General features: G+C 42.0%; 1 protein-coding gene across 5 annotated transcripts in view; it reads left to right on the plus strand.

Annotated features, from left to right (window-relative positions):
* Positions 1-26766, plus strand: part of ATP11B (ATPase phospholipid transporting 11B (putative)) — a 102169-nt gene that overhangs the window by 36893 nt on the left and 38510 nt on the right. For all 5 annotated transcript variants that reach the window (XM_058187408.1, XM_058187409.1, XM_058187407.1 and 2 more), the window contains exons 5-18: positions 2369-2476; positions 5963-6091; positions 7504-7607; positions 8684-8731; positions 10678-10742; positions 11687-11768; positions 12825-12975; positions 15271-15468; positions 16449-16607; positions 18411-18586; positions 19915-19983; positions 21268-21341; positions 21496-21599; positions 23125-23306. In XM_058187408.1, coding sequence (XP_058043391.1) covers positions 2369-2476; positions 5963-6091; positions 7504-7607; positions 8684-8731; positions 10678-10742; positions 11687-11768; positions 12825-12975; positions 15271-15468; positions 16449-16607; positions 18411-18586; positions 19915-19983; positions 21268-21341; positions 21496-21599; positions 23125-23306 — 1649 coding nt within the window. The remainder of the gene's footprint in view (positions 1-2368; positions 2477-5962; positions 6092-7503; positions 7608-8683; positions 8732-10677; positions 10743-11686; positions 11769-12824; positions 12976-15270; positions 15469-16448; positions 16608-18410; positions 18587-19914; positions 19984-21267; positions 21342-21495; positions 21600-23124; positions 23307-26766) is intronic.

Consider the following 26766-nt stretch of genomic DNA (forward strand, 5'->3'; position numbering starts at 1 on the left):
AGCTGATGAAATTCTGTTTTGTTACTTTTGTCAAGACTGTGTCCTATATAAATGTAACATTCTACAAACATGACCTTGGGAAGGACCAATAAGTAGACAAAAATGCTAAATCCAGTCTAAACATCTGGCTGACTACCTGACCAACCATAATTTATATGTTGAGTAGCAGACATTTATCTGTTTGCATTCTAAAGGCTCAAAGCTCTTTAGTTCTTCATTTTCTATTACTTAGCCCACTAGCAAGAATGGGTGGGACCACAAAATAGACAAAGTGATCAAAAATGAAGAAGCTAAAGTGCTCTGGGACTTAAGAATTCAAGCATCTGCCATACAATGCCCCAGACTTAACAATTGTTGATGAGAAAGATAATAAAGTCTGGCAAGTAAACGTTACAAGGCCTGAAGGTAGCAGAAGAGAAGAGAAAGAACTGGAGAAAAATCATAAAATATAAAGATCTGCATATAAAGAAACTGTGGCAAAAGAAAGCAAAGGTAGTACCAGTAGTAATATGTGCCCTGGGTACAATTCCAAAATATCTGGAGCATCGCTTGGACACCATCAACATTGACAAAAATCACTCAGTCAATTGCAAAAGACGACTTTACTTGGAACAGCTTATATCCTATAACAATACCTTTAATGTTATCAAACAACATCTACCTGTCTCAGGTCATTGGGAAAGACTTAATAGGTGAACAAAAATGCCATATCCAGTCTTAAACATCTGGCTGACTGTGCAACCAATCATACTTTATTAAATGTATATGCCTCCCAACTCGCATCTGAGTAGGAATAACCACGCAGTTGCATTTTTCCCCTCATTTCTCATGACTTCTTGAGATATGCGTGCAAGACTTCTCAGGCAACCTTTATCTATTTTGGAAACCTTTCTGTGATATAAACCCCAATCACACAGCATAATTGCCTTTAGCAGGCTTGCTTGAATTTATCACTCTTACTATATATGCTTTCAAAATAGACATACAGTGTCGTGTCCCACTCCTCTGCTGACGGCCGGGTCAGGGAAATCCGAATCAGGCTTGCCTCTGCAGCTCTGCCCAAAGTCCTAGCAAAGTCCTCAGAGCAGGCAGGAGACCAGTAAGTGACTTCAGCAAGATAAGTTCGACTTTGCCTGACTCAGAGACTGCCAGAAAGCAGATCCTTTATATAGGCCATGGGGTGTGGCTCCATGACTCAGCACTCATTAAGGCCTGCCCCTCCCTTCCTTCTGTTGCCTCCGCCTATCCAATCTTCTGATGCGAGGGTCACTCCAATCAGCTGTTGGTAATAAACCCTCCTCAGGCTCACATGCTGTGGAGGAGGGGGGGGGGTCTAGCTGCTCCATTTGCCTGGGCATGGAGTCAGGGCTGGGGCCGAGAGGTGCTCCTTCTTCTGCAGTTTGTCTGGGCATGGAGCCAGGACTGGGGCCGGGAGGCATACATTCCTCCGTGTTCGGGAGCAGATAAGAAGGCCCCGGCTGCTCTGAGGGCGGGCAAGACACAACATACAGGTTGTCATCTCCTTCACCTAAAGTGGCACAAATACCATCTTAGAAGCCGATTGTCTGCTTCGGCTTGGCTCCATCTCCCCCCACCTGATCCCTTCCAAGTTTTCGGAGCTGATAAGAGTTGTTGTTTCAATCAGTATGGGCCATTAGGGAATACTGAGACTGTAGTCCAAAGCTTTTCTGTTCTGACTTAGGCTTCCCGATAAACCCCTTTTATTTAATTTACAGTGAATTCCTCTCCAGCAAAGTCTTTCCTCTCCCACAGTCTTTCAAAATAGTTCACAATTACCAACCTTTATCAGGCTTGGAGAGTGGCTAGGCTGATATCTTTCAGACAGGGCAATGCTTGGCAAGACTGCAGTAATGAACTAATTGTCTCCTACAAAGTCCACTTCCTTTTCTCTCCTCTTTTATTCCCTCTGGGAAGGGCCATTCATCATCCACCTGTAGCCTTACTCCCAAGTCGACCCTTGTTCTTTAGCTGTTCCCTTCGTATGGCAACTCTGCACATGCACACACTGGGAACAGGCTCCAGTTGTTTGTCTGCCTCACTGATATCTGACTCCGAAGGCAGCTGATAACTGGCATGAAGCCCTGGCCCCCTCTCTGCCTCCGATGCAGAGCCCTCATCGGAGCCTTTCCCAGACTCCAGGACTGGCCCATGTTCCTCCCCAATCTCCTCACTGTCCGAATCTGCTGCCAGCTCTGCTGGCCCACAACATTTTCAAGGGCAAGGAGTTAGGAAATATGAACCATATGGATTCCATTTTTTTAGGCCCTTGTTTGATCCTCTGATAAAATTTGAGATGGCAGCCATGTAGCAGGCAAGATATATTAGTGACTTCCTTTGATCTTTTCAGGGTTATGAAGATTGGCTACGGCACAAAGCAGACAATGAAGTGAATGGAGCTCCAGTGTATGTTGTTCGTAGTGGTGGCCTTGTAAAAACAAGATCAAAGAACATCCGGGTATGTGTCTTACTCATGGTAAAATGAAGGTCTGTCTTCTGTAATTGTGGGGTTGAAACAAAACAGTTACGGCTATGTATTCAGTTTATGCGAGGAAGAAGAATTTGTGGGGTTTTTTAAACCGTTTTTTAAATAAGGGTTTTTTAAGGGGGGGGAGGGATTCGACGGGTGGGGGTGAAAACCCGTCGGGGAGGGATCCAGCCCCTGTGCTAGTTCGCGACACTATTCCATCTTGTCTGAAGGCAGGGGGGGAGGACGTTCCAGGTTTAGAGGGATGTTCGATCTGTACGGTAAGTGGGAGAGGCAGATATGGCGGGGGGAGGGGCCGTACCGAGTTGTGGGAGCACGCGTTCGATGTCTGAAAGCGATCGCGTGCTCCGGCCCCTCAGTCCCTACCCGTTCCTCGGGTGGTCGTGATCCTCAGAGCTTGGATCTTCGGCTGATGTTATGTAATGCCCGGTCCGTGGTTAATAAGGCTCCTCTGATTTGCGACCTTATTCAGGGGGAGTCCGCGGACCTCATGGGTATTACGGAAACCTGGTTGGGCCCAGAGGGGGGGGTCCCCCTGGTTGAGATGTGCCCTCCAGGTTTCCGAGCATTTCATCAGCCGAGGGTCCAAGGTAGGGGTGGGGGGGTGGCGGTTGTTATCAAGGAGGATCTAGAGCCGAGGCCACTATTCCTCAGATTGCTGGTTGTGAATCCCTTTATGTGCGGTGGGGCTATAGGAATCAGTTGGGCTTGGTGATCGCGTACCTGGCTCCTTGCTGCGTGACCACAGCCCTGCCTGAGCTGTTGGAGGTACTTGCTGCTGTGGCGGTTGAGACCCCCAGACTTATTGTCATGGGGGATTTCAACCTGCCATCAGCTGGCTCGTCATCGACGGCAGCTCGGGAGTTCTTGGCTTCCATGACGGCCTTGGACCTGATTCGAGTAAATGATGGCCCTACGCACACGGGGGGAGGCACACTGGATCTGCTTTATATCTCTGGACAGTGGTTAAATGATCTGGTATTAGATGATTTAGTAACGGAACCAATGTCATGGTCGGATCATTTCTCCTTCGCCTAGACTTCGAACCGCCATTCACCACCGCGGGAGGCGGAACCTATCGGTGGTTCCGTCCCAGGCGCCTGATGGACCCGAGAGGTCCCGGACGGAGCTTGGGCCTTTCCCTGAGGAACTGGCCCACGGCACGACTGAGGAACTGGTCGTGGCCTGGGAACAGGCCGGGGCCTTGGACCGTGTCGCGCCTTTGCGGCCTCTGACCCGGCGAGATCTCGACCGGCCCTTGGTTCTCCGAGGGGCTGAGGGAGATGAAACGCCGGAGAAGACGCCTGGAGAGCACCTGGAGGTCCAGTCGCTCCGAAGCTGATCGGACACTAGTTGGGTCCTATTCTAGGACCTACCTGGTGGCAATGAGAAGCGAGGCGTTCCTCGCCTCCACCCTCATTGCGTCGGCAGATAACCGCCCGGCCGCCCTGTTTCGGGTCACCCGCTCTCTCCTACATCAGGAGGTGCGGGATGACCCTTTGCAGGGACGTGCCGAGGAGTTTAGCGGTTATCTATACGATAAAATCGCTCAGCTGAGGGACGGTCTGGGTCGCATTTGGGATGATCAAGCGAGGAGAGGAGGCACGTCTTGTTGAGTCCATTTGGGATGAGTTCGACCCTGTGGCTCCCGAGGACGTGGACAGGTTGTTGGGGAGGCTTCACGGCACGACATGTTTACTGGACCCGTGCCCTTCCTGGCTGGTACTGGCCACTCAGGAGGTGACACGAGGCTGGCTTCAGAGGATTATCAACGCTTCTTTGTTGGAAGGGGTTTTCCCTGCCGCCTTGAAAGAGGCGGTGGTGAGACCCCTCCTTAAGAAGCCTTCCCTGGACCCAGCTGTTTTGGGTAATTATCGTCCAGTCTCCAACCTTCGCTTTGTTGCGAAGGTTGTAGAGAGTGCCGTGGCGCGACAGCTACCTCAATACCTGGATGAAGATGTCTATCTAGACCCGTTCCAGTCCGGCTTCCGACCCGGATACAGCACGGAGACAGCTTTGGTCGCATTGGTGGATGATCTCTGGAGGGCTCGGGACAGGGGTTATTCCTCTGCCCTGGTCCTATGAGACCTCTCAGCGGCGTTCGATACCATCGACCATGGTATCTTGCTGCGCCGGTTGGGGGGATTGGGAGGCACCGTTTATCGGTGGTTCTCCTCCTATCTCTCTGACCGGTCGCAGACGGTGTTGACAGGGGGGCAGAGGTCGACCGCGAGGGGCCTCACTTGTGGGGTCCCTCAGGGGTCGATTCTCTCGCCCCTTCTGTTCAACATCTACATGAAGCCGTTGGGTGAGATCATCAGTGGTTTCGGGGTGAGATACCAGCAGTACGCGGATGACACCCAGCTGTACTTTCACCCGGACCACCCCAATGAAGTTGTTGAAGTGCTGTCCCGGTGTTTGGAAGCCGACGGTCTGGATGGGGAGAAACAGGCTCAAGCTTAATCCCTCCAAGGCGGAGTGGCTGTGGATGCCGGCACCCGATTCAGTCAGCTGCAGCCGCGGCTGGCTGTTGGTGGCAGTTATTGGCCCCAAAGGATAGGGTGCGCAACTTGGGTGTCCTCCTGGATGATCGGCTGTCGTTTGAAGATCATTTGACGGCCGTCTCCAGGGGGCCTTCCACCAGGTTCGCCTGGTCCGCAGTTGCGCCTTCCTTGATCGGGATGCCTTATGCACGGTCACTCATCGCTCGTTACCTCTCGCTTGGATTACTGTAATGCTCTCTACATGGGGCTCCCTTGAAGTGCGCTCGGAGGCTTCAGTTAGTCAGAATGCAGCTGCGCGGGTTATAGAGGAGCTACACGTAGCTCCCATGTAACACCGATCCTGCGCAGGCTGCACTGGCTGCCTGTGGCTTTCCGAGTGCACTTTAAGGTGTTGGTTATGACCTTTAAAGCGCTCCATGGCTTAGGACCTGGGTACTTACGGGACCGCCTGCTGCTACCACCTGCCTCCCACCGACCAGACGCCCCATAGAGAGGGACTTCTCAGGGTGCCGTCCGCCAAACAATGCCGGCTGGCGGCCCCAGGAAGGGCCTTCTCTGTGGGGCGCCCACACTCTGGAATGAGCTTCCCCGGGTTTCGTCAAATACCTGACCTCCGGACATTTCGCCGCGAACTAAAACACATCTTTTATCCGCTGGGCTGGCTTAAATTAGTTTTAAGGGGAAATTTTATTAATTTTAAATGGGGTTTTTAGTATGGATAATTTTTTAATCTCAGGCTAATTTAATAAGTTTTTAAATGGTATTTTAATCTGTATATTGTGTTGTTTTACTTTTGCCTGTACACCGCCCTGAGTCCTTCGGGAGAAGGGCGGTATAAAAATTAAATAAAATAAATTAAATAAAATAATTAGACCGAACAACCTTTCGTTGGACTGTTTTAATCGAATAATTTTGCAAACCAGTTTTTCCGTGTCTCCTTCTGTCTCCCCAGGTAGGAGATATTGTGAGAGTAGCCAAAGATGAAACTTTCCCTGCTGATCTCGTACTTCTGTCCTCTGATAGAGAACATGGCTGTTGCTATGTTACGACTGCAAGTTTGGATGGAGAAACTAATCTTAAGGTCTGCGTTCATACTGTTAAAATGGATTAATATTTTTTTGTTTTTGGAAATTGTGGATAGGGTATTTTATTACATTTATGTAGAAAAGAGTGTTACGTTTCTTTTGAATTGTGTTGGGTTCATGTCAAAGCTTTAGGAGGTTGTTTTTTTTTTATAGCCAAAGGCCGTATTATTATGGCTGTATTCATTGTTATGAATTTAAGGAAAAATATTAGAGCAAATTTCTTAGGCATAGTTAATATCATTCATTGGAATTCTGTAGACATTCTGTCATCCAGGTCATGGTTGTCCCAAAGGTGCTTTTTCAGGAGGCAACTGGACTTTCTTGTTTTTTCTTTTGAAGATGTTCAGGAGGCAACCGGACTTTCTTTTGAAAGAAAGTCCAGTTGCCTCCTGAAAAAACACCTTTGGGATTCATTGGAATGTAATGTAGTTACTTCTGATTATAAGGAAGTGACTAGCAAATGTAAACAAAAAGGATACGGATATGCTAGAAAGCACTTTAAGGACAAATACTTTCTGTTTTATATGTTATTTTCTTCTTTTTTGTCCAATTTTTGTCTTATTTTGTCAACTGGTATAACAAGGGAGTCAGGTATGCAAAATGTTTCAAATTTAAGATATTTGAGCTTGAAACACCTATTTAAGTAAGCAAATGTTTCTATTTAAATGTTTCATTTAAGTAAACAAATGTTGAGTCCAAAATGGGACATTATAGTTCAAGATATTTTGAATCTGAAAGGTTTATATACCAGTCCAAAATAGCCAGCAGTAGGAGCTTTCTTTTTTCCTTTCCTGTTAAAGCCATTCATGTTTCCTTTCTTTATTTGTCTTGGCATTTAATGCTCATTAATTCTTTCTAGGTGACCAAATCCCCACCTCAATATATTTCTTTCTCATTGGTTATTTACTTTCAACTATTTGTTTCTTGTTTCAGACCACATACTTCCCACAATCTTTTTTTTAGTCACTTTTGTATATCTTAATATTTCTCCAACTATTTCCCCCTTTTTAGTAAATATTCTACAAGAATATAGAGCTCCATCCAATTTATGATCTGGGTTTTCTCCCCCTACTATTTGTCAAGTGATAATCATCATGTGAGGGAATCTTGCACTCATTAGGATGAACAAAGACCCATCACACATCATTTTGTCAGGAGTGAAATTTATGAATACAACACCAAATGGAAGAAATGTATCATTTTCCTTATTGACAGATGACCAGTTTACCAAATTGTGGCTTGTTTTTACTCAGCATTTGACACTGACAATTTACTGGCAAATTAGGAATACAGTTTTAAGAGCTCACAAGGTTGTTGTTTTTTTAAAAAAAACTGGGATTTGTGCCTTTAGTGAAATACATTAACCAAGACTTGTCAAATCATTGCTTTTTTCTCCTTTTTCTTTTAGACACACATTGCAGTCCCAGAAACTGCTGTGTTGCAGTCAGTTGCCAATCTGGACAAACTTGTAGCTGTTATTGAATGCCAGCAACCAGAAGCAGATCTTTACAGGTTTCTATTTTTTATTACTGTCCTTTTTTTTTTAAAGAACTTGGGAAAAGCAAGTTATGCCTATTAAAAATTAGGTCGAAACTGCTCTAGAAATTCTTGTGATGGAGTCTGAATTTAAATGCATATGTGCCTTAGAGAAAACAAGGGCATGACTTACTGGGAATGCTCTGTTAATTTCATTTGGGAGCTTCCCTGAGTTTGGAAAATTCTCCCAATGTTCAAACTCCCCACTTCTTAGTTAAAAAAACAGGATGAAGCATTTGATTCTCCTGTCATCCTAACACTGAGAGTTCTGCCAACAGCTTTCCAAGACAATGCAGATTTGCTATAGAAAAATTGTTACAGGTAGTCTTCGACTTGCAGCCTTTCACTTAGTGACTGTTTGAAGTTACAATGACACTGAAAAAAGTGACTTAGGACCATTTTTCAAACTTACAACCACTGCAGCATCCCCATGATCACGTGATCAAAATTTGGATGCTGAGATTTATGACAGTTGCAGTGTCTCTTGGTCACATTGATCCTCTTTTGCGACCTTTTGGCAAGCCAAGTCAATGGGGAAGCCAGATTCATTTCACAGCTGTGTTACTAATTTAACAACTGCAGTGATTCGCTTAGCAACTGTGGCAAGAAAGGTCGTTAAAAATGGGCAAAACTCATTTAGCAACTGTCTTGCTTAGCAGCAGAAATTTTGGGCACAATCGAGAGACTGCCTGTATTATTTTATAGCTAAACATAAGGAAAAGTCCTGTGTTAAACTGTTGTATTTAAGTGGAAGAAAGTTAAAGAATGTGGCTTTGAATTAAGCTAACCAGGAAGCCTCCACCTGTGGTTTGTTTAGCACTATGTCTGAACTGGGATTTCTGATTGTTGCTTCCTGGTTTGTTCTTGGCTTCAGATTCCTGGCTTTGTTGATCATGGCATGCCAGGAATTGGGCTTACCATTACATGCAAACCAGGTCAGTTTCTTTAACTCATTTCCTACGCTGTTATGGTCAGGGTTTAATGGCATATTGAAAAATTAACGGTTCCATTTATTTATTTTTGAATCATAACACATTCGTATTGTTTTGCAGATTTGTTGGGCGAATAACCATAAGTCATCAAATTGAGGAAATAGTACGGTAAGCCTTCACTCTCAGTGAATGTGATTTGTGACCAATTCTATATCCAGGCAATCTTAACTGCTGTAAATAAAATGAAATAAAATGCATTTGTATGCATCAGGCACAGGGAAGATTAAGCACACTGACCAGATGTTCCTACGCTCCTTTTGTGATCCTTCTGCTTCCTTGTATTTTTTGTTGACCTGTTCTAGGTTTTGTTTTGTTATTTGCTAAAATGAAGAATTACTACTGCATCAGTAACATGTTGTAGTGGAAATATCTTAAAATGTGACTATTGCAGGCTATTCTAATTTATGGTTACAAGCTATTATTCCTTCCTGGTTTGGGTGATGCTGTGAACTGCCGGTTACTAGTTTGACCAGTTTGGACTAATTAATACAGCTAGTTGTTGTTATATCAAAATAACAGTAAAAACTAGTTTTCTTTCTAACAGTACGTTCTGGATTGGTATAGACCAGTTCAGCCCCTATGTACCTGTTAAGCTTGCTAGTCCTTCTAATAATTATATAGACATTTCAAGCCAGAATAGATAAATAGTGCCCAAAAGGTTTGTCTTAAAATTGAACATTCGGTCAGCATGGTGGACAATTTTATTTGATTCAGCATCTTTTCTCACTGACCCTCATGACACTTTGTAAACATCTGTATAAATATTGTCAGAATTGTTGCTGGTCAGAGATTCTAGTCATGGCAGAAAACCTTAAGAGAAACAGGTGGAGTTGAAATTATCACCAAGAACAACAAAGCATTTCATAAATCAAGTATCTTCTTGGTAAGGGGGAATTGAAATATTGTTTGCTTTGGGATGAGGGAGTTGTTCTTAAGTGGCACATTCAGATGAATCCAGAACTCCTTGAAGAAGGAGTTGTGGAGAAAAACAGCCAAGTAAACAGTAGCTGAGCAGCATGAATAACAAACAATATCAAATGTCCTGAAATACTAAAATAATTTTTGAATTGCGTGTAAAATATTTAACTTTGGTTGTGGTTGTTTAGTTTCATTGTATACTTCTTAGGTAGCACAACAGAATTAAAAAACAACAACCTTGAGAGCCTTACTGAACTGAAGAGAAAGGACTTGTATAGCATCTGTTGTGTCTTATGACCAGGTGATTCTCCCATGAAGTTCACAAATAGAATGAGATGGTCATTACATGATATGCTGTTTGTGGTGTCTCTGGACTATACGTGTAGATTAATTAGGTGTCAGTGACACCATTCTATGAATTTATCTTTTCCTTTTTAGGGAGTTGCTTACTGATAGGCCCAATAAAATTGCTACATTCTAGGGAATTGAGGTGTAGTTAGATCAAAACTATTTTGATTCCCAAATACAAAATTATTCACTCTTTATTTTAGAGCAGAGCTGGGGTACTATGGCCCCTCTATGATTTGTGGACTTCAACTCCCAGAATTCCTAGGCCACCATGGCTATTTCAAACTGCCCTGCTCAGGGGTTTTTTTTTTTTTGTTTTTTTTTTTGCATTTATATCCCGCCCTTCTCCGAAGACTCAGGGCGGCTTACACTATGTCAAGCAATAGTCTTCATCCATTTGTATACTATATACAAAGTCAACTTATTGCCCCCCAACAATCTGGGTCCTCATTTTACCTACCTTATAAAGGATGGAAGGCTGAGTCAACCTTGGGCCTGGTGGGACTTGAACCTGCAATATTGCAAGCAGTTGCTGTTAATAATAGGCTGCATTAGCCTGTTGTGCCACCAGAGGCCCTTTTGTGTTTGTGTGTGTGTGTGTGTGTGTGTGTGTGTGCGCGCCTTTAAGTCAGTTTTTGATGCCTGTTGAATTGCCTGGACTAGTCCCTGCAGTTTTTTTGGCCAGACTTTCAGAAGTGATTTGCCATTGCCTTTTTTCCAGGGCTGAGAAAGAGGGACTGGCTCACTTTAACCAACAATGTGAACAAACAATGATCTTTCTTTTGCAGACCACTGGGGCCCGAAAGTCTTCTACTTCGTGGAGCCAGGTTGAAAAACACTAAAGAAATTTTTGGTGTGTGACCTAAAAGTTTCACTAACGTGGTTAATATTTCTTGAATGGATGAAATTGCATAGCATCCTGTTAGAGTAACTATCGCTAGCAGATCATCTGGTTAGGACACTTTTCCTAATTATGAGGAAGAGTGTCCTGCTGATTGTAATAACTTGCACCAAGAAATGCAGGTAGTCTTCAACTTGCAACTGTTCGTTTAGTGACCGCTCAAAGTTACAACGGCATTGAAAAAAGTGACTTATGACTGTTTTTCACCTTTACGACCATTGAAGCATCCCCATGGTCACATGATCAAATTTAGACACTTGGCAACTGATTCATTTTTTATGACAGTTGCAGTATCGCAGGGTCACATGATCCCCCTGTTGCGACCATTTGACAAGCAGGGTCAATGGGGAAGCCAGACTTGCTTAACAACTGCAGTAATTCACTTAACAAATGTGGCAAGAAAAGTTGTAAAATGGGGTAAAACTCACTTAACAAATTTCTCACTTAGCAACATAAAATTTGGGCTCAATTGTGGTCGTAAGTGGAGGACTAACTGTAGTTGATTCTGGTGCAACCAGAAAAACCTGGATTCTATATCTTTCTTTCACCTTTGTAAGTCCCATTAGTGCTTTCAGTCCCTCTGTTCCAGGAACCTCGACCACTTAAGCTTTCTACTGTAAGGGTTTTTAATCTGTTGCCTCCTGGGTCCATTTGATTTCATTAGAATATCATTCCAATTTAAAAATCTGGGGGGGGGAAAACTAATCGCTTTAAAAAAATCACAGCGTGAATTAAAAAAAACCCTGTCACTGCAATCATAGAGGGGATTTGGAAACCCAACTGAGCGGCCAGCCAGAAATTGAAGGAAGCCATGTGTGCCTGGCTCCTCAAAAGAAAGGGAAGAGGACGCCTCAGGTATTACAGCCATGATGAACGTTCTTTTACCTTTTTTATAGGTGTTGCTGTGTATACAGGAATGGAGACAAAGATGGCATTGAATTATAAGAGCAAATCACAGAAACGATCGGCAGTAGAGAAGTACGTGGTTGGCAGCATTTTACTCCGTTAAAAATTAATGTATTAATTTAAACTGTAAAACAAGAGGAATTCAGAGTAAGGGGTAGTGTAGGACGCAAGGGAATAGTTCAGATATTTATTATGGTCATAGACTAGCAGGGTAGAATACAAACAATGATTTTAAAAACTAAAAAAAACAAAATACACTAGGTTAAAAAAACAAAGGAACATGTTTTGAAGATATTTTTTGAATGTCTCTGTTGCTTGAACCATTTGATAAGTATTTATTTTTAGACTAATAAATATTCACATGTTCTAGTTTCACTAAATTAATATTCGCTTTTGGAATATTCAAACATATTGAGTGTGGACTTTGTTCTTCAAGAGAACTGGGAAATAAATCATGTGAAACGGGATGTAGTCAAACTAAAGCCCCTTCTGATAGGGGTTTTTTGTTGTTGTTATTTTTTGAGAAATACTGATAGGTCATCAGTGTGTGACAAAAGCACAGCCCTGGTGATACTGAATCCATTCTGCATATCTGTTTGCCCTTGAGTGTTTTATTTTGCTTCACTTCTAATGAACCAGCCTGTATCTTTCCCCCAAATCTTGTCCCACCATGCCTTGAATCAAGAAACATCTTGTGATTTTCCATCTTCTGCCTTTATTAGAGAAGAACTTTTTTTTCTTCTTTTTGCAACCCAGGGGATTAGATAGAAAAAGCAGAGCTGGTGGTTTTCAAGAAAAGACTGAACAACTATTGGCCCAGGATAGTAGGACGACTCCTACACCGGGCAGGGGTTTGAACTCAATGACCTCTAATGTCATCTCCAACCATATGATTCTACGAAACATTTCCTTTTTGGATCTCCATCCTCTCTCATGTATAAAGTTCAAATTAGCTGACACAAAGATTGTTAGAATTATTGTTGCTGTAGTTTTTTGAAGTAATGTGCAAATACCTTTGAATTGTCCAGAGCTCCCTTTGTCTTCAATGCTCATCTATTTTTCCCCCATAGGACAATTTTAATTCAGTGACATTTAGGTATTAAATTGTCTCTCACTTTTTCTCCCCAGGTCTATGAATTCTTTTTTGATTATCTATCTAATAATCCTCCTTGGTGAAGCTGTCTTAAGTACAATACTGAAGTATGCCTGGCAGTCTGAAGAGAAGTGGAATGAACCTTGGTATAACCAGCAAACTGATCATGAAAGAAACAGCAGTAAGGTAAAATGTAAATGATATGCCTGATTTAGGTGTTTTTCCCTGTTTTGATAGCATGATGTGAAAGTTTCGATTTGAGTAATATAAACAACTAAAGGGAAACAAGGATTAGCTTCGGTTAATTTCTTGCTCCATTATCGTAGCTATTGATATATTGATAGTTGTGACTTGCTCATCTACTGAAACGGATGTTGTTAAAAAACACCTCACAGGCTTAGAAGTTGTTTCGTACTTTCTCGTGCCAAGCAAGAAGAAGAAATAATACTTCTACGCAGCAAAGAAAACCCATCTTTATATAGTAACCAGCAGTCTTAAAAGAGAAAGTAGATTCCTTCCCATGTCACATTAGGTCAAACTGAGATTAGATTTAGTATGTTATCTAAATCCAGTCTCAGACTGATACTATGATTAAGGCCTCTGTCTTCCTTCACCTATAACACAATTTGCCAACAAAGGCCAATAGAAGGAATGGTTTTTATATACAGGTAGTGCTCGATTTATGACCACATTGACCCAAAAAGTTCTGTTGCTAAGTGACACATTGGTTAAGTGAATTTTGCCTCATTTTACAACTTTCCTTGTCACAGTTGTTAAGGGTCACTTAACAATTAGTAACATGGTTGTTAAATAAATCTGGCTTCCTCATTAGCTTTGCTTGTCAGAAGGTTACAAAAGGTGATCACATGACCCCAGGACACTACAACCATCAGTTGCCAAGTGTCTGCTATGATTATAAGTGTGAAAAACAGTCATAAGTCACTTTTTCCAGTGCCATTATAACTTTGAAAGGTCACTAAATGAACTGCTGTAAATCAAGGACTACCTGTAGTAATTTGAGCTCAGTGGAAAAGGGATGAGACAGAAGTATAACAAATAAGATCCCCGTTCTTATTTGATCACAAACAGAAAAGTCACTATTTTTGGAAGAAACATAACTTTGGTTTGGTAGTCCTTAGATCAGGGGTAGTCAACCTTTTTATACCTACTGCCCACTTTTTGTATCTCTGTTAGTAGTAAAATTTTCTAACCGCCCACTAGTTCCACAGTAATGCGCCATGTATCATTGTCTGCGCATGCCTCTCGCACATCGTGGATTGGGTTGGGGGGGTGCACCAGCTACCAGCTCTGCTTGTCCGTTACAGCTGGGTGGTTGGGGGGAGATGCGTGAGCTATTCTGGGACGAGGCTCTTTTGTTTGCGGTCGCACTGTAGCGCCATTTAGTTTTACTTACGTAACGCGAACTAAATTTATGCATGGGCGATACAAATAGTATATTTTCAAAAGTTTAAATTGTCATGGGGAATTTTATGAAAACCTAACGAAAATGTTTTTAAATAATGCTATGAAATTTTTTTAAAAAGTCAATTAAATTTAAAAAAAAAGGAAAGTGCTTCAGTATCGGACAAAACCCCTACCGCCCATACCATGAAAGCTGGAGCACCCACTAGTGGGCGGTAGGGACCAGGTTGACTACCGCTGCCTTAGATGACATACAGATAGTCCTTGACTTAAGACCAAGCATTTAGCACGTTTCAAAGTTACAACAGACCCAAAAGTACGTACGATCCGGATTTGAAATTTTGGTAGCCATCCCTTCCCCCATAATCACATGATTGCATTTTGGGCGTTGGGCAAACCAGCCCACATTTATGTCAGTTTGTAGTATCCCAAAGATACATGATTGCGATGTATGGTCTTTGCCATAATCAGCATTTACTTCCAATTTAACAACCATGACATTTGCGTAATGACTTGATTTGTTTAACAACCATTGTGACTTGTTTAATTGCCACAAAAAGTCATAAATTGGGTCAGTCACAGGATGACCTACTTAATGACCACCACAACAATTTTTTTTTAATTTGCATTTATATCCCGCCCTTCTCCGAAGACTCAGGGCGGCTTACACTATGTCAAGCAATAGTCTTCATCCATTTGTCTATTATATACAAAGTCAACTTATTGCCCCCAACAATCTGGGTCCTCATTTTACCTACCTTATAAAGGATGGAAAGCTGAGTCAACCTTGGGCCTGGTGGGACTTGAACTTGCAGTAATTGCAAGCAGCTGTATTAATAACAGACTGTCTTACCAGTCTGAGCCACAGAGGCTCATTTTTGGCTCAATTATGGTTGTAAGTCAAGGACTACCTTTAGTTGGGCTATTATAGAATATGCCCTCACTATATCAATATTACTGTTCTACATAATTGTATTTTGGTGGTATCTGCTACAATCTTGTCTCAAATGCTTTCTGTCTTATTTTTTAAAATAATACTGTTTCATTTTCTTCTTTTAGATCTTGAGATTCATTTCAGATTTTCTTGCTTTCCTGGTACTTTACAACTTCATTATACCCATTTCACTTTATGTGACTGTGGAGATGCAGAAATTTCTTGGGTCTTTTTTTATTGGTTGGGACCTTGATCTCTATCATGAAGAAACAAATGAAAAAGCTCAAGTAAATACATCAGACCTGAATGAAGAACTGGGACAGGTATAAAATAATTCAGAATAGTGTTTGAAACAAAAGGAACTAGATTTGATTTAATTAATCAAAAGTGATTAAATTCATAGTTGTTCTTTTACACAATTAATATTCTCTATGTATTTTATAAATTTTTTGGTCTCCCTAAAATTGTAATTTGGAAGTGGTCCAGCAGTGGACCTCAATCTGAGATTTTAAATGAGCACTGCTGCCCTGTAGGGCAGTGGTCACCAACCAGTGATCCGTGGACCACTGGTGGTCCGCAGAAAAGTTATTTGCATTTTTTATATTGCACTAAATCCTATTTATCTTTTTTAAAAATTCATATTATTCATCCACGGGATTTAAAATTATGAATTTAGTGGTCCCTGAGGTCCGAAAGGTTGGTTACCCGTGCTGTAGGGTACATTGTGTAATTATTAGAAAAGATCATTTAATACTTATTTTCCATGTATGTATAAACAAACACATTACACCTATTTCAGATAAGCACAATAAATGTTCACAAGTCTTAACTGAGTGCAGCATTCAGCATCTGTAGACCATATGAATGCCCCACTAGTGCAGGGGTGTCAAACTCAATTACATTGAGGGCCACATCAGGATTGTGTTTGACCTTGGGGTGGGCGCGGTGGGCATGGCCAGCTCGACGTGTCAGAGGCACCTGTGGTGGCCCAGCGCTCTGCCAGTGAAAACTGGCTCCTGAGGTCCATTTTCAGCTGCAGTGGCCTCCTGCAACCCTCTGCCACCAAAAACGGAGCTTGGGAGAGCAGTGTGCAGCCCTCCCGAGCTCCATTTTCTCTGGCAGAGGGCCGGTCCTTCATTGTTTTCAGGGTGGCCCCGCGGGCCAGATCTAAGCACCCCATTGGCTGGATCCAACCCCCAGGCCTTGAGTTTGACACCCCTGCACTAGCGGGTGTGAAGGAGACTTGCTGTTTTTTTTAAAGCTTAAATTTATTTGACTGACGTAACTTCTTAACTTAATGTAGGTGGAGTATGTATTTACAGATAAAACTGGCACATTGACAGAAAATGTGATGCAGTTTCGGGAATGTTCCATTAATGGTCTCAAATACCAAGAAATCAATGGCAGATTAATTCCCGAGGGATTGATAGAAGACTTTCCAGATGGAGTACAGCCCAGTCTTGTAAGTTATTTCTAAAATTAATTTCTTGAAATTAATTTTGAGCTTTCTGTAGTCTAAAGTTTGGATCCTTCTTGAATCTGTTTTTATGAGTGTTTTTCAGAAGTAACTTCTAAACTTTCCATTGTATGAAATTCCTTTAATTCTGACTGCAACTAAGATCTGTTAACATTTAGGTTCTTTAAAAAAATAGTATGTTCTCTGCAAAGAGATCAATTACATTATGCTCCATTTTTTGTGTGTGTTAATCTTATTTTTTCCTAATGTTTTGTGCTAATTGTGAGATAGCATCCATGTTTGGAATCCTATATTTAAAAACCTTGCATTCAATCCATTGATCCTTATTACTGCTTGAGTATAATGTATCAATTATCCAAAAGAACTACTTTCAAATCCCATCTCCAACAGTTATTTTTTAAAAATGTGTTTTTACTCTGTCAAACTCAGAATGTAATGGCAGCAGGGCTAAGCAGTTTTAGTACAGCTGGTGTGATACATTATTAATACTCTTCTAACAGAAGCCTCTATATTTTGAGGGAAAGAAATTCAGACTGATCTTGAAGTAGGAGAACTATTTAATCTTTTGACCAGCAGGTGGGAGAATTATGTACGCTGCTTTAAAATGCACAAAATAAAGGCAGGATATGAATTTAATAATTTAAAAAAAAATTATCTTGCTTGGCTGAATGTAATACCTTTTAACAGAATAAAAATAAAACATATTCAAAATTTAAACTTGTTACATAAAAACTCCTATGGCTGGGAAGATTATGTGTGATTGGGTACTCCTAATTCTCTCTCTTGGATTATAAAATGAAGAAGAAAGAGGTTTGACAAACTAGACTTCCTACATACATAATATCTATATGTACAATAACATGTTCATTATAAAATGCCCATGTTTAGATTCTGCATGAAATAATAGAAAACTCCTGGTAGCTTGTCTGTATACAAGTAGTCTTGACTCATCAGCAAAGTTATAACAGACCCTAAAAAGGGAATTTACAAACTGAATCTGAAGTTATTTATTTATTTATTTATTTAATTTATTTATTAAATTTTTATACCGCCCTTCTCCCGAAGGACTCAGGGCAGTGTACAGTTCCACCCTCCACCTGCCTCCCACCTTCCCATTGTCAAATGAGCACATTTGGGACATTTAGTAACCAACCCACATTTATAGCCATTTGCAGCGTCCCACAGTTTACAATATTTTTCCAAAAACTGGCATTTATTTCCCAAATTCTCTATTGCAAACAGTGGGTTCACTTTACAACTGTTACATTTGCTTTACAACTACTGCATTTGCTTAATGACTGCGACACCCCCCTGCCCAAATCCAGCTTTAAAATCGGGCACAGTCATGCAATGACCTGCTTTATGACCATCACAATTTATGACTGAAGTTGCGGGCTCAGTTACCTTCATAAAACTTAAAGACTATCTGTAGACTTTTAATTGTTAATAAAAAAGTAACTACTTTAATAAACTTGTAGATAGGACCATTCGTGAAAAATGTAAAAATCTTGTCCAGAGTTTTTATAAAACACTGTAATAGACCTTGCTCAGTGCTTTGGACAGTATTATGTGCTGTTTTTCTCTTAACAAAAAAAAACAACAACACACAATACTGTCCAAAGCACTAAACAGTCCTCCAGCTACGAAAGGTCAGATGTTCACTATGGAAATACACGGACTTACATTTTTGTGGGTAATCGTAACTCGTAGACGTTTGCTTCATAGGAGAAAGATAAAATTAATAAGTCAGATTCATCACAGTGTTTTGTCTTCATTTTTTTTTAACAGATACATGAGGAAGAACTCTTCCTGAAAGCTCTTTGTCTCTGTCATACAGTGCAGATTAATAATGACCAAACTGATGGCATTTGTGACAGCCCGTGGCATAGCAATGGCCTACCATCTGAACTGGAGTACTATGCCTCGTCCCCAGATGAAAAAGCTTTAGTTGAAGCTGCTCGCAGGTAAGGATTATAAGGCCAGGCTCTGCATTATAAATGGATATGTCTTTGTCTGGAGTCCAGTTGGGGCAGCAAGCAAGAAGTCCAAGTGCTGTCCAGCCTTTCTTTTAACTCTTACCAGATGTGCTCTTGTATGACTTTGAGAATACCAAGGAGGAAAGTATTCATTGGTGTTTGTAACATGAACACCATGATTGGTTAGTAAAGTAAAAGCCATGAATACCAAACTGATTATCTCTGGGCCCTCTGCTAGAGTTACCCTACCTTGCTCTTCCATTTAATAAATTCAGCTGATAAGTTTCAACAGAACTGCAGCCAAAGTATTGCGGAATTAACCCTAACCCTAACGTAACTAAATCTATATTGGATACATTTTATTTTTTATTTTTTTAAATAATTTTTATTAAACATTTGACTTTTAAAAACAAAATAGAGAAAAATACGACAAAAAACAAAAACAATTAAAAACATGTAACAAACATAACATTACATCATATTTTACAGCTTATTGTATCGACATAGATATATATTCTCTGTTCTTATTCAATTGTTCCTCTGCATGCTTATATTTACATTGGTGTCTATTTACAGAACTGTCATTATCCGGTTAACACTATTCAGCAAATTACATTTCCTAGTTTTAACTTAATTAGATTAACATTCCGATTTATTATTTTTATTTCTTTCTTCTAACCAATCATATCATTTATTCCACACTTTATAAAGTGTGTAAAGTACAGCATACATTTTAATTTTTGTTCTTTAATCTAGCTGCATAGAGATTAGCAAATATTGGAGTCTAGAAACTAATTTTTTTTTTTATTTACATTTATATCCCGCCCTTCTCCGAAGACTCAGGGCGGCTTACAGTGTGTAAGGCAATAGTCTCATTCTATTTGTATATTTATAAAGTCAACTTATTGCCCCCCCAACAATCTGGGTCCTCATTTTACCTACCTTATAAAGGATGGAAGGCTGAGTCAACCTTGGGCCTGGTGGGACTCGAGCCTGCAGTAATTGCAGGCTGCTGTGTTTTAATAACAGGCTATCTTACAGCCTGAGCCACCACGGCCCTGGTAAATTTTGAAATTTATTTAATTTTTGATTAAATTAACTGGCTTTAATACAGCTTGTTACTGTTCAATCATTCTTAAACAGGAGTCTTATGAATTCTAAAATCACATTCATGAAACATTTATTTAGGTTTCTTTCTAAAAGTATTTAAAAACTATGCATGGGTAATGGTGAGCAATGTTAATATTCTATCTAAGACATTGTTTTTAATTTCCATAAGGCTATCCCCCTTCGTTCACTTTCTTTTGAATTTTTAGGGTTGGTGTTGTGTTTACTGGGGCAAATGCAGAAAGCATGGAGCTTAAAAGCTGTGGAAAGCCAGAAAGGTAAAACAGCAAAGAATATGTTTCCTTGTTGTTGTTGTTTTTAAAAATAGTTGACATTCAGTAGGGCAGGAGTGAAAAACTACGGTTCTAGAGATGTTGCTGAATGCAACTTCCATCAGCCTCAGCCAAAGGGGATTAAGAAGGTCCTAATTTCTGAATCTTAACTCATTTTGAGCTTTCATCAGAATCTTCATCTCATTCCCCATTGTGTAGAAAGAAGCAATATAAAAGGAAATAATAACTAAGGAACATATTTTTTTTTCTATAAAGTGTTTCTTCAGATCTTGGGATCACTTTGCTTTGTAGAGGTTGTAAACATTCATCCTCAAAACACTTATAATGCAGCCTCAACAAACCCCTCTGGTTCAGCATCTTTCTTGGTTTACTCTTTTAGTAGCTTCTTAAACATTGTATCTTCCACGAATTTGCCCTTAGAATAATGTTACTCCGCCTAAGGTACAAACCTGAAACTCCTCTCCTTAAGTGTCACTTGAACAGTTAATGATATGTCAGCTTAAAAAACCTGCTTGCTATGAGCACTTAGTTTTCCTAAGTACAGATTGTGTTCGGTTACATTGAAGAAATAGAAGACTACTTAAAATGAATCCTTATAAGTAAGCCACTTAGTGAAACGAGATGTGAAGATCAAGTAAACGGCAAACGGCTTTGGGGGAAATGGTGCATTCAGGAGTGCCTTCACCTTTGTTCCTTCCTTTCTTCCCTCCCTCCATCAATTACAGAAATGAATATAATCAGCCACTCGGTTGAGAGGAGTCCTCTTCTCTTCTCCAGGGCCTGCATGCTCATCAAATATAACTATGTGTGCAATTGCAGGCATGCAGTTTTCATAGAGAGATGCAGTGGCTTAGTGGCTAAGATGCTGAGCTTGTTGATCGAAAGGTCGGCAGTTCAGCAGTTTGAATCCCTAGTGCCGCATAATGGGGTGAGCTCCCATTACTTGTCCCAGCTTCTGCCAACCTAGCAGTTCGAAAGCACGTAAAAAATGCAAGTACAAAAATAGGGACCACCTTTGGTAATAGGGTTCCGTGCGCCTTTGGCATTTCGTCATGCCAGCCACATGACCACGGAGACGTCTTCGGACAGCGCTGGCTCTTCGGCTTTGAAACAGAGATGAACAACAGAGATGATTATTTCAGAGATGAAATCAGAGATGAGCGAATAGCACATATATGTGAGGGGAACCTTTACCTTTACCTTTTAGTTTTCATAATTTTCTGCATTTCACAAATCCAAACTAAACATGAGCCTCTTCTCTTTTTAAAGGTACAAATTACTACACGTACTAGACTTCGATGCCAACCGTAGGAGAATGAGTGTGATTGTAGAAAGTCCATCAGGTAAGATAAAATATGTGATGTTTTTTGACGTTAACGTATTCGCCAACGCCCTAAGCCAGCTGTATAAAAGGAACATTAATAATTTAATGTTCCATTAAAAAAGGAACATTCTGAGAAGCGCTACTAATTTGCACTTTTTTGTTTTCTTGGGTAGGTGAAAAACTCTTATTTACCAAAGGAGCAGAATCTGTTATTCTTCCTTCCAGTAAAAATGGTGAGATAGAAAAAACAAGACTCCATGTGGATGAATTTGCATTGGTATGTTAAGAGCACAGTTTTCAAACTTTCTGGTAGATAATGGTAGAGGTGCTGCTAAATCAGGGGTGGGGAACTATGGCCCCTATATGACCTGTGGACTTCAACTCCCAGAATTCCTGAGCCAGTCATGCTGGCTTAGGAATTCTGGGAGTTAAAGTCCATAGGTCATACACATACAGGGGCCATAGTTCCCCACCCCTGTGCTAAATTAAGAAGCAATTATCACTGCAACAAATACAATGATACTATAATAAGCCATATAATATATAATATTTCAGGTCCGTTAAGTGTTTGGGCTAAGAGCTGATTTAAGTATTTGTTGGGCATCACTAGGGAATTTTATTCAGAGTGCATTGGCTTGAGATCCTGGGACAGCTACCTGATGCTGACTCCATTTATGGATTTTGTTTATAAGGCTGGGGCTGGAGGGACCATCTGATTTTACCACATTCTTTCCCATCATCCCCAGCTTTGATGTTCAGAGACTAAGAATTGTAGTCAAAACATGAGAGAATGGTATTTGGAAAAATAAACCATTTCCGACCGTGCGCCTTTCTCTACTTCCCTCTCTTCCTTCTACTTCTCCCCATATCCAGTTGCCTCTGATTTAAGTGGCCCAGAGAGAAGAATCTCTTCATCGCCTTCCAAAATTAGCATCGCTTGGCAGTCTGCAGACCGCAGACCACATGTTCTGTCCCCCCTCCCACTTCATGGAGAAACGCGAGTTTCACAGTCCTTTTATTGACACAGACCTGATTCTTCTGTAGGAAGCACAAGACTTGGTAGCGACCGTGCAGAGGCCTGCCAAGTTCTGAAGTCTTTATCTCAGACAGAGATAAAAGCACTCGTGTCCAAGTCCCGTTGCCAAGCTTACAGGAAAGAAAGGCCTTTAACTCCCAAGTGACCGAGCTGCAACACACGCTGGGTAGTTTTTTGTCCGTCACGAAGCCCAATGGTAGTTCCACCCGCTTTTATCCCCTGTGGGGTGTGGCTCCGTGACTCAGCATTCTCTGAGCCTGCCACACCTCTTCCTCTGCTGCAGACGCTTATCTCTTCGTCGCTGCCTTGGGTCGATCCAGGATTGATCGACCCAGCAGCTGGGTCAGCAGCTGGAACTTGGGGCGTTGCCATGGAGGAGGAGGAGGGTCCGGTAGAGGGAGGCCTTGTCAGCTCCTCCGCCTCCTGGCCTGCAGCTGGAACCTGGGGCGGAGCCAGAGAGGAGGGTCCTGGAGAGGGAGGCCTTGTCGGCTCTTCCCCCTCACTCTCAGAGTCATCCTGCTCCATGAGGACAGGCTCGGGGGCCCGGAGCCACAACACCACATTTGTCCTTGAACTTTGATCTGTTGTGCTTGGTTTCATTCTCTTCCATTACTGGGAGCAAAAGTGAAGACGCCATGTCAAAAAAAGGCACTTTTTGGAAGACCTAAACTATTAGGGCTTTCATTTAATGAAGCAGCGCACTCCACCAGTAAGCAAACCTTTTTGTCAGTGTCTTATCTAAATAAACCACTCTCTCTTTTCACAGAAAGGGCTGAGGACTCTTTGTGTAGCTTACAGAAAGTTCACAGAGGAGGAATATAAAGAAGTGGAGCAGCGTCTCTTTGAAGCAAAAACTGCCTTGCAGCAACGAGAAGAGCGATTGGCAGAGGCATATAACTTTATTGAGAAAGACTTGGAATTACTTGGAGCTACAGGCGTCGAAGACAAGTACTTACTTCCTGTTTATTTGGGAAAAGAAAGTCTGGCAGAGGCAGGATAGCTTGATGCTCATTCATCTCTCCGTAAATAGCATTATCTGATCCGTATGATTTTTCCCAACAGCTTTAAAGAGGGAAGATGGCACTTGGAATCACAGTACCCAGCCTTGTGTGAACAAGCAGAGATAGCCCTCGACTTAACAACCATTCATTTAATGACCATTAAAGTTACAACAGCACTGAAAAACAAAGGAGACTTATTACCATTTTTCACACTCGACCATTGCAGCATCTCCACGATCACATGATCAAAATTCAGATGCTTTGAAAACTGCTTATATTTATGACAGTTGCAGTGTCCCAGGAGTCATGTGGTCACTTTTGGCAACCTTCTGACGAGCAAAATCAATGAGGAAGCCAGATTCAAGTAACAACCAAAGTTTCAGTTAGTTAGAACGCTGACAACTAACTGAACAGCTGTGGTGATTCACGTAACAACTAGGGCAAGAAAGGTTGTAAAATGGGGCAAAACTCACTTAACAACTGTTTCGCTTAGCAACAGAAATTTTGGGCTCAATTATGGTCCTAAGTCAAGGGCTACTTGTATCCTGTTGAGCATGTTGCACTTCAAAGAGGGAAAGCTTTGTAGCTGCCACCCCACAAACATAAGATGAATTAGGAAGGCGGCAATTGGTATTTAACAGACCTAGTACACGATCACTGTTAACAAGCATCAGTGTAGTAAGATGGGAATTGATAACCAAAAGAAGATAATATTTGTAGCCCAGGATTGAACTGTGGAGTCCTTGTTGCTCTCTGAACTTAGTTGTCTGAATGAAATCTCTGCAAGAAAACAGCCAAGCTCAGACAGCAACATGGACTCTACTGGGAATTAACATTATTAAGGTATAGCTTGTGCTAACCAGCATGTTCTCTATGACATGAAATCTGACCTGTAGTGGGTTGACCAGCCTATTGATGGCCTAAATGCGTTTTATGCTGCGTAAAGGTGCAAGTAAAATTCAGTTATTGGTGACATGGGGAAGTAGTTTGCCCCAGCATTCTTTGGGACTACTTGTTTGTTTGTAACTTCCTTGTTGTGTCTCGCTCGCTTTCCCCGCAGCCGGGTCCCTCTTATCTCCTGCCGAACGCTGAGGAATGTCCTGGCATGCCTCCAGGCCCCAGCCCTGACACCATGCCCAGACAGGCTGAACAAGACGAAGGGCCTGACGTGCCTCCAGTCCCCAGCCCTGGCTCCTTGCCCAGGCAAACGGAGCAACTAGACCCCTCCCGCTCCCCCACAGCATGTGAGCCTGAGGAATGTGAATTGCCAACAGCTGGAGCCTGGAGAGATCCTCGCTTCAGGAGAATTGATAGGCGGCATCAGCAAAAGGAAGGGAGGGACAGGCCTGGATAACTGCTGAGTCATGGAGCCACACCCCATGGCCTATATAAAGGATCTGCTTTCTGGCATTCTCTGAGTCAGGCAAAGTCTACCTTGGATTGCTGAAGTCACTTCCTGGTCTCCTGCCTGCCTTGAGAACTTTGCTAGGACTTTGGCAGAGCTGCAGAGGCACGCCTGATACGGACTTCCCCAACCCGGCCGTCAGTGGAGGAGTGGGACACGACATTCCTAGTCTATCTTACATTGTAGGGTTTCCTGGTGATCTCCTAGGTCCTTCCCACTTAGCTTTCTCCCCCCGCCCCAAGATCAACCAAAGTCACTAAATGCTATTTCCCACTGTTGAGCCTGTTAAAAATGAATACAGTTTCTGGAGTTGTTGCTTCTTGGAATAAGCCTGAATATGGAAATAGCTTGATGTAATCACCCAAGTTCGATGAATGCATTGGATGCTTAGGCATGAAATATCCAAAGTGTTTAAATATAAAATATCCAGTGGTTGGAAGGCAAACATTTCAATCTTCTCCATTAATAGTGAAAACGGATAATCTCAACAAAATAAAAAAATCAGCAGGAGTCCCTTTTCAGACAAAATTTGTTAAAAGGCATAAGCCAGTGATGGCTAACCTTTTACATCACCACGTGCCGGGCTGCATGCCAGAAATGGCACGCGAAACCATCCCACCTGGACCGCGCGGCCTCGCTGGCTGTCAAGCATGTGAGCGACATAAATCCAGAAGTTTAGGTGCCAGCTCGCACATGCATGATGGAATGCTGCTCTTCTGAGTTTTGGTGATCCCACATGCAAAGGCCAGCTGACCGGCACACGTGTGTGCACAGGAACACATATGAGGGGCCAGCGAGGCCATGCATCCCTCACGGGATGGTTCTGTGTGCCGCTTCCGGCATGCGTTCCAGAGGTTCGCCAACCCGGACATAAGCTTTCCTGAACTGCAATTCACTTCATCACATCCATCTTCAACAGAGCTGTACAAATAGTACAGCTCTAATTACGGCCACAATTGAGTTACGACCACTAGTGAAATATTTGTTACGTGAGTTTGGCTTCATTTTACAACCTTTCTTGCAACCGTTGTTAAATGAATTGTTGCAGTTGTTAAGTTAGTAACATGGTTTTATGTGACTCTGGCTTCCCCATTGACTTTGTTTGTCGGAAGGTTGCAAAAGGTGGTCACATGATCCTGGGACACAGCGGCCATCATAAATACATTCCAGTTGCCAAGGGTCTGAATTTTGATCATGTGACCATGGGGATGCTGCAATGGTCATAAGGGTAAAAAATGGTCGCAAGTCACTTTTTTCAATGCCATTATAATTTTGAACAGTCACTAAATGAACTGCTGAAAGTTGAGCACTACCTGTAGTCATCTTTGAATAAAATTTGTTAGTGTTGTGGTCCGTCAACAGCCTACGGAGCTGGCAATGGAACCGGACAGTGATGAGGCTGAGGTGAGGCCAGGGCCATCGGGAAGTGAGGTGTGGATTCCAGAGCCTCCAGACACTGATTGTAGTGAGACAGAGGAACAGGAGGAGCCTGTTCCTAATGCACGCATGAGAAGAGCTGCCCGAAGGCAAGAGCGGCTCAAGCAGAGAGGACGACTCGGGAGTAGGGCCAAGAGATGATTGGCCCCTCCCATAAAGCTTAAAACAGACCAGCACTGGTGTTTCAGGTTTGCTGGAAAATGATGTTGTAGCTGCGTCCTCTGCTTCGTGTACGTCTTTGTTTTTGTGGCTTCTGGACATTTGCCAGGAAGGGCCTTTGGCAGTTTGCCTAATTGGACTAAGGTTTGTGAGATAACCGATGAATTTGTGTTGGGAGGCATTTGTTTTACTTTGAGTTGAACGATGCTGGGAATGAAGTAATAAAGTTTCTTTTTTCACGGACTAAGTTTATTACTACCTACTTGGGCCTGGGTCACAACAGTTAATCTGAAAAGACCCTATCAGAATCTTTCTGATTTTGGACTAACAGATTATCACAGCTATGCTACAATGTCTGAGCAGAGACGTTGTGATCCTGACCAGTCAGTTCTGATCTTGTTCACCA

Source organism: Ahaetulla prasina, chromosome 6 (assembly GCF_028640845.1).
Source record: "Ahaetulla prasina isolate Xishuangbanna chromosome 6, ASM2864084v1, whole genome shotgun sequence".
Taxonomy (NCBI): Eukaryota; Metazoa; Chordata; class Lepidosauria; order Squamata; family Colubridae; genus Ahaetulla; species Ahaetulla prasina.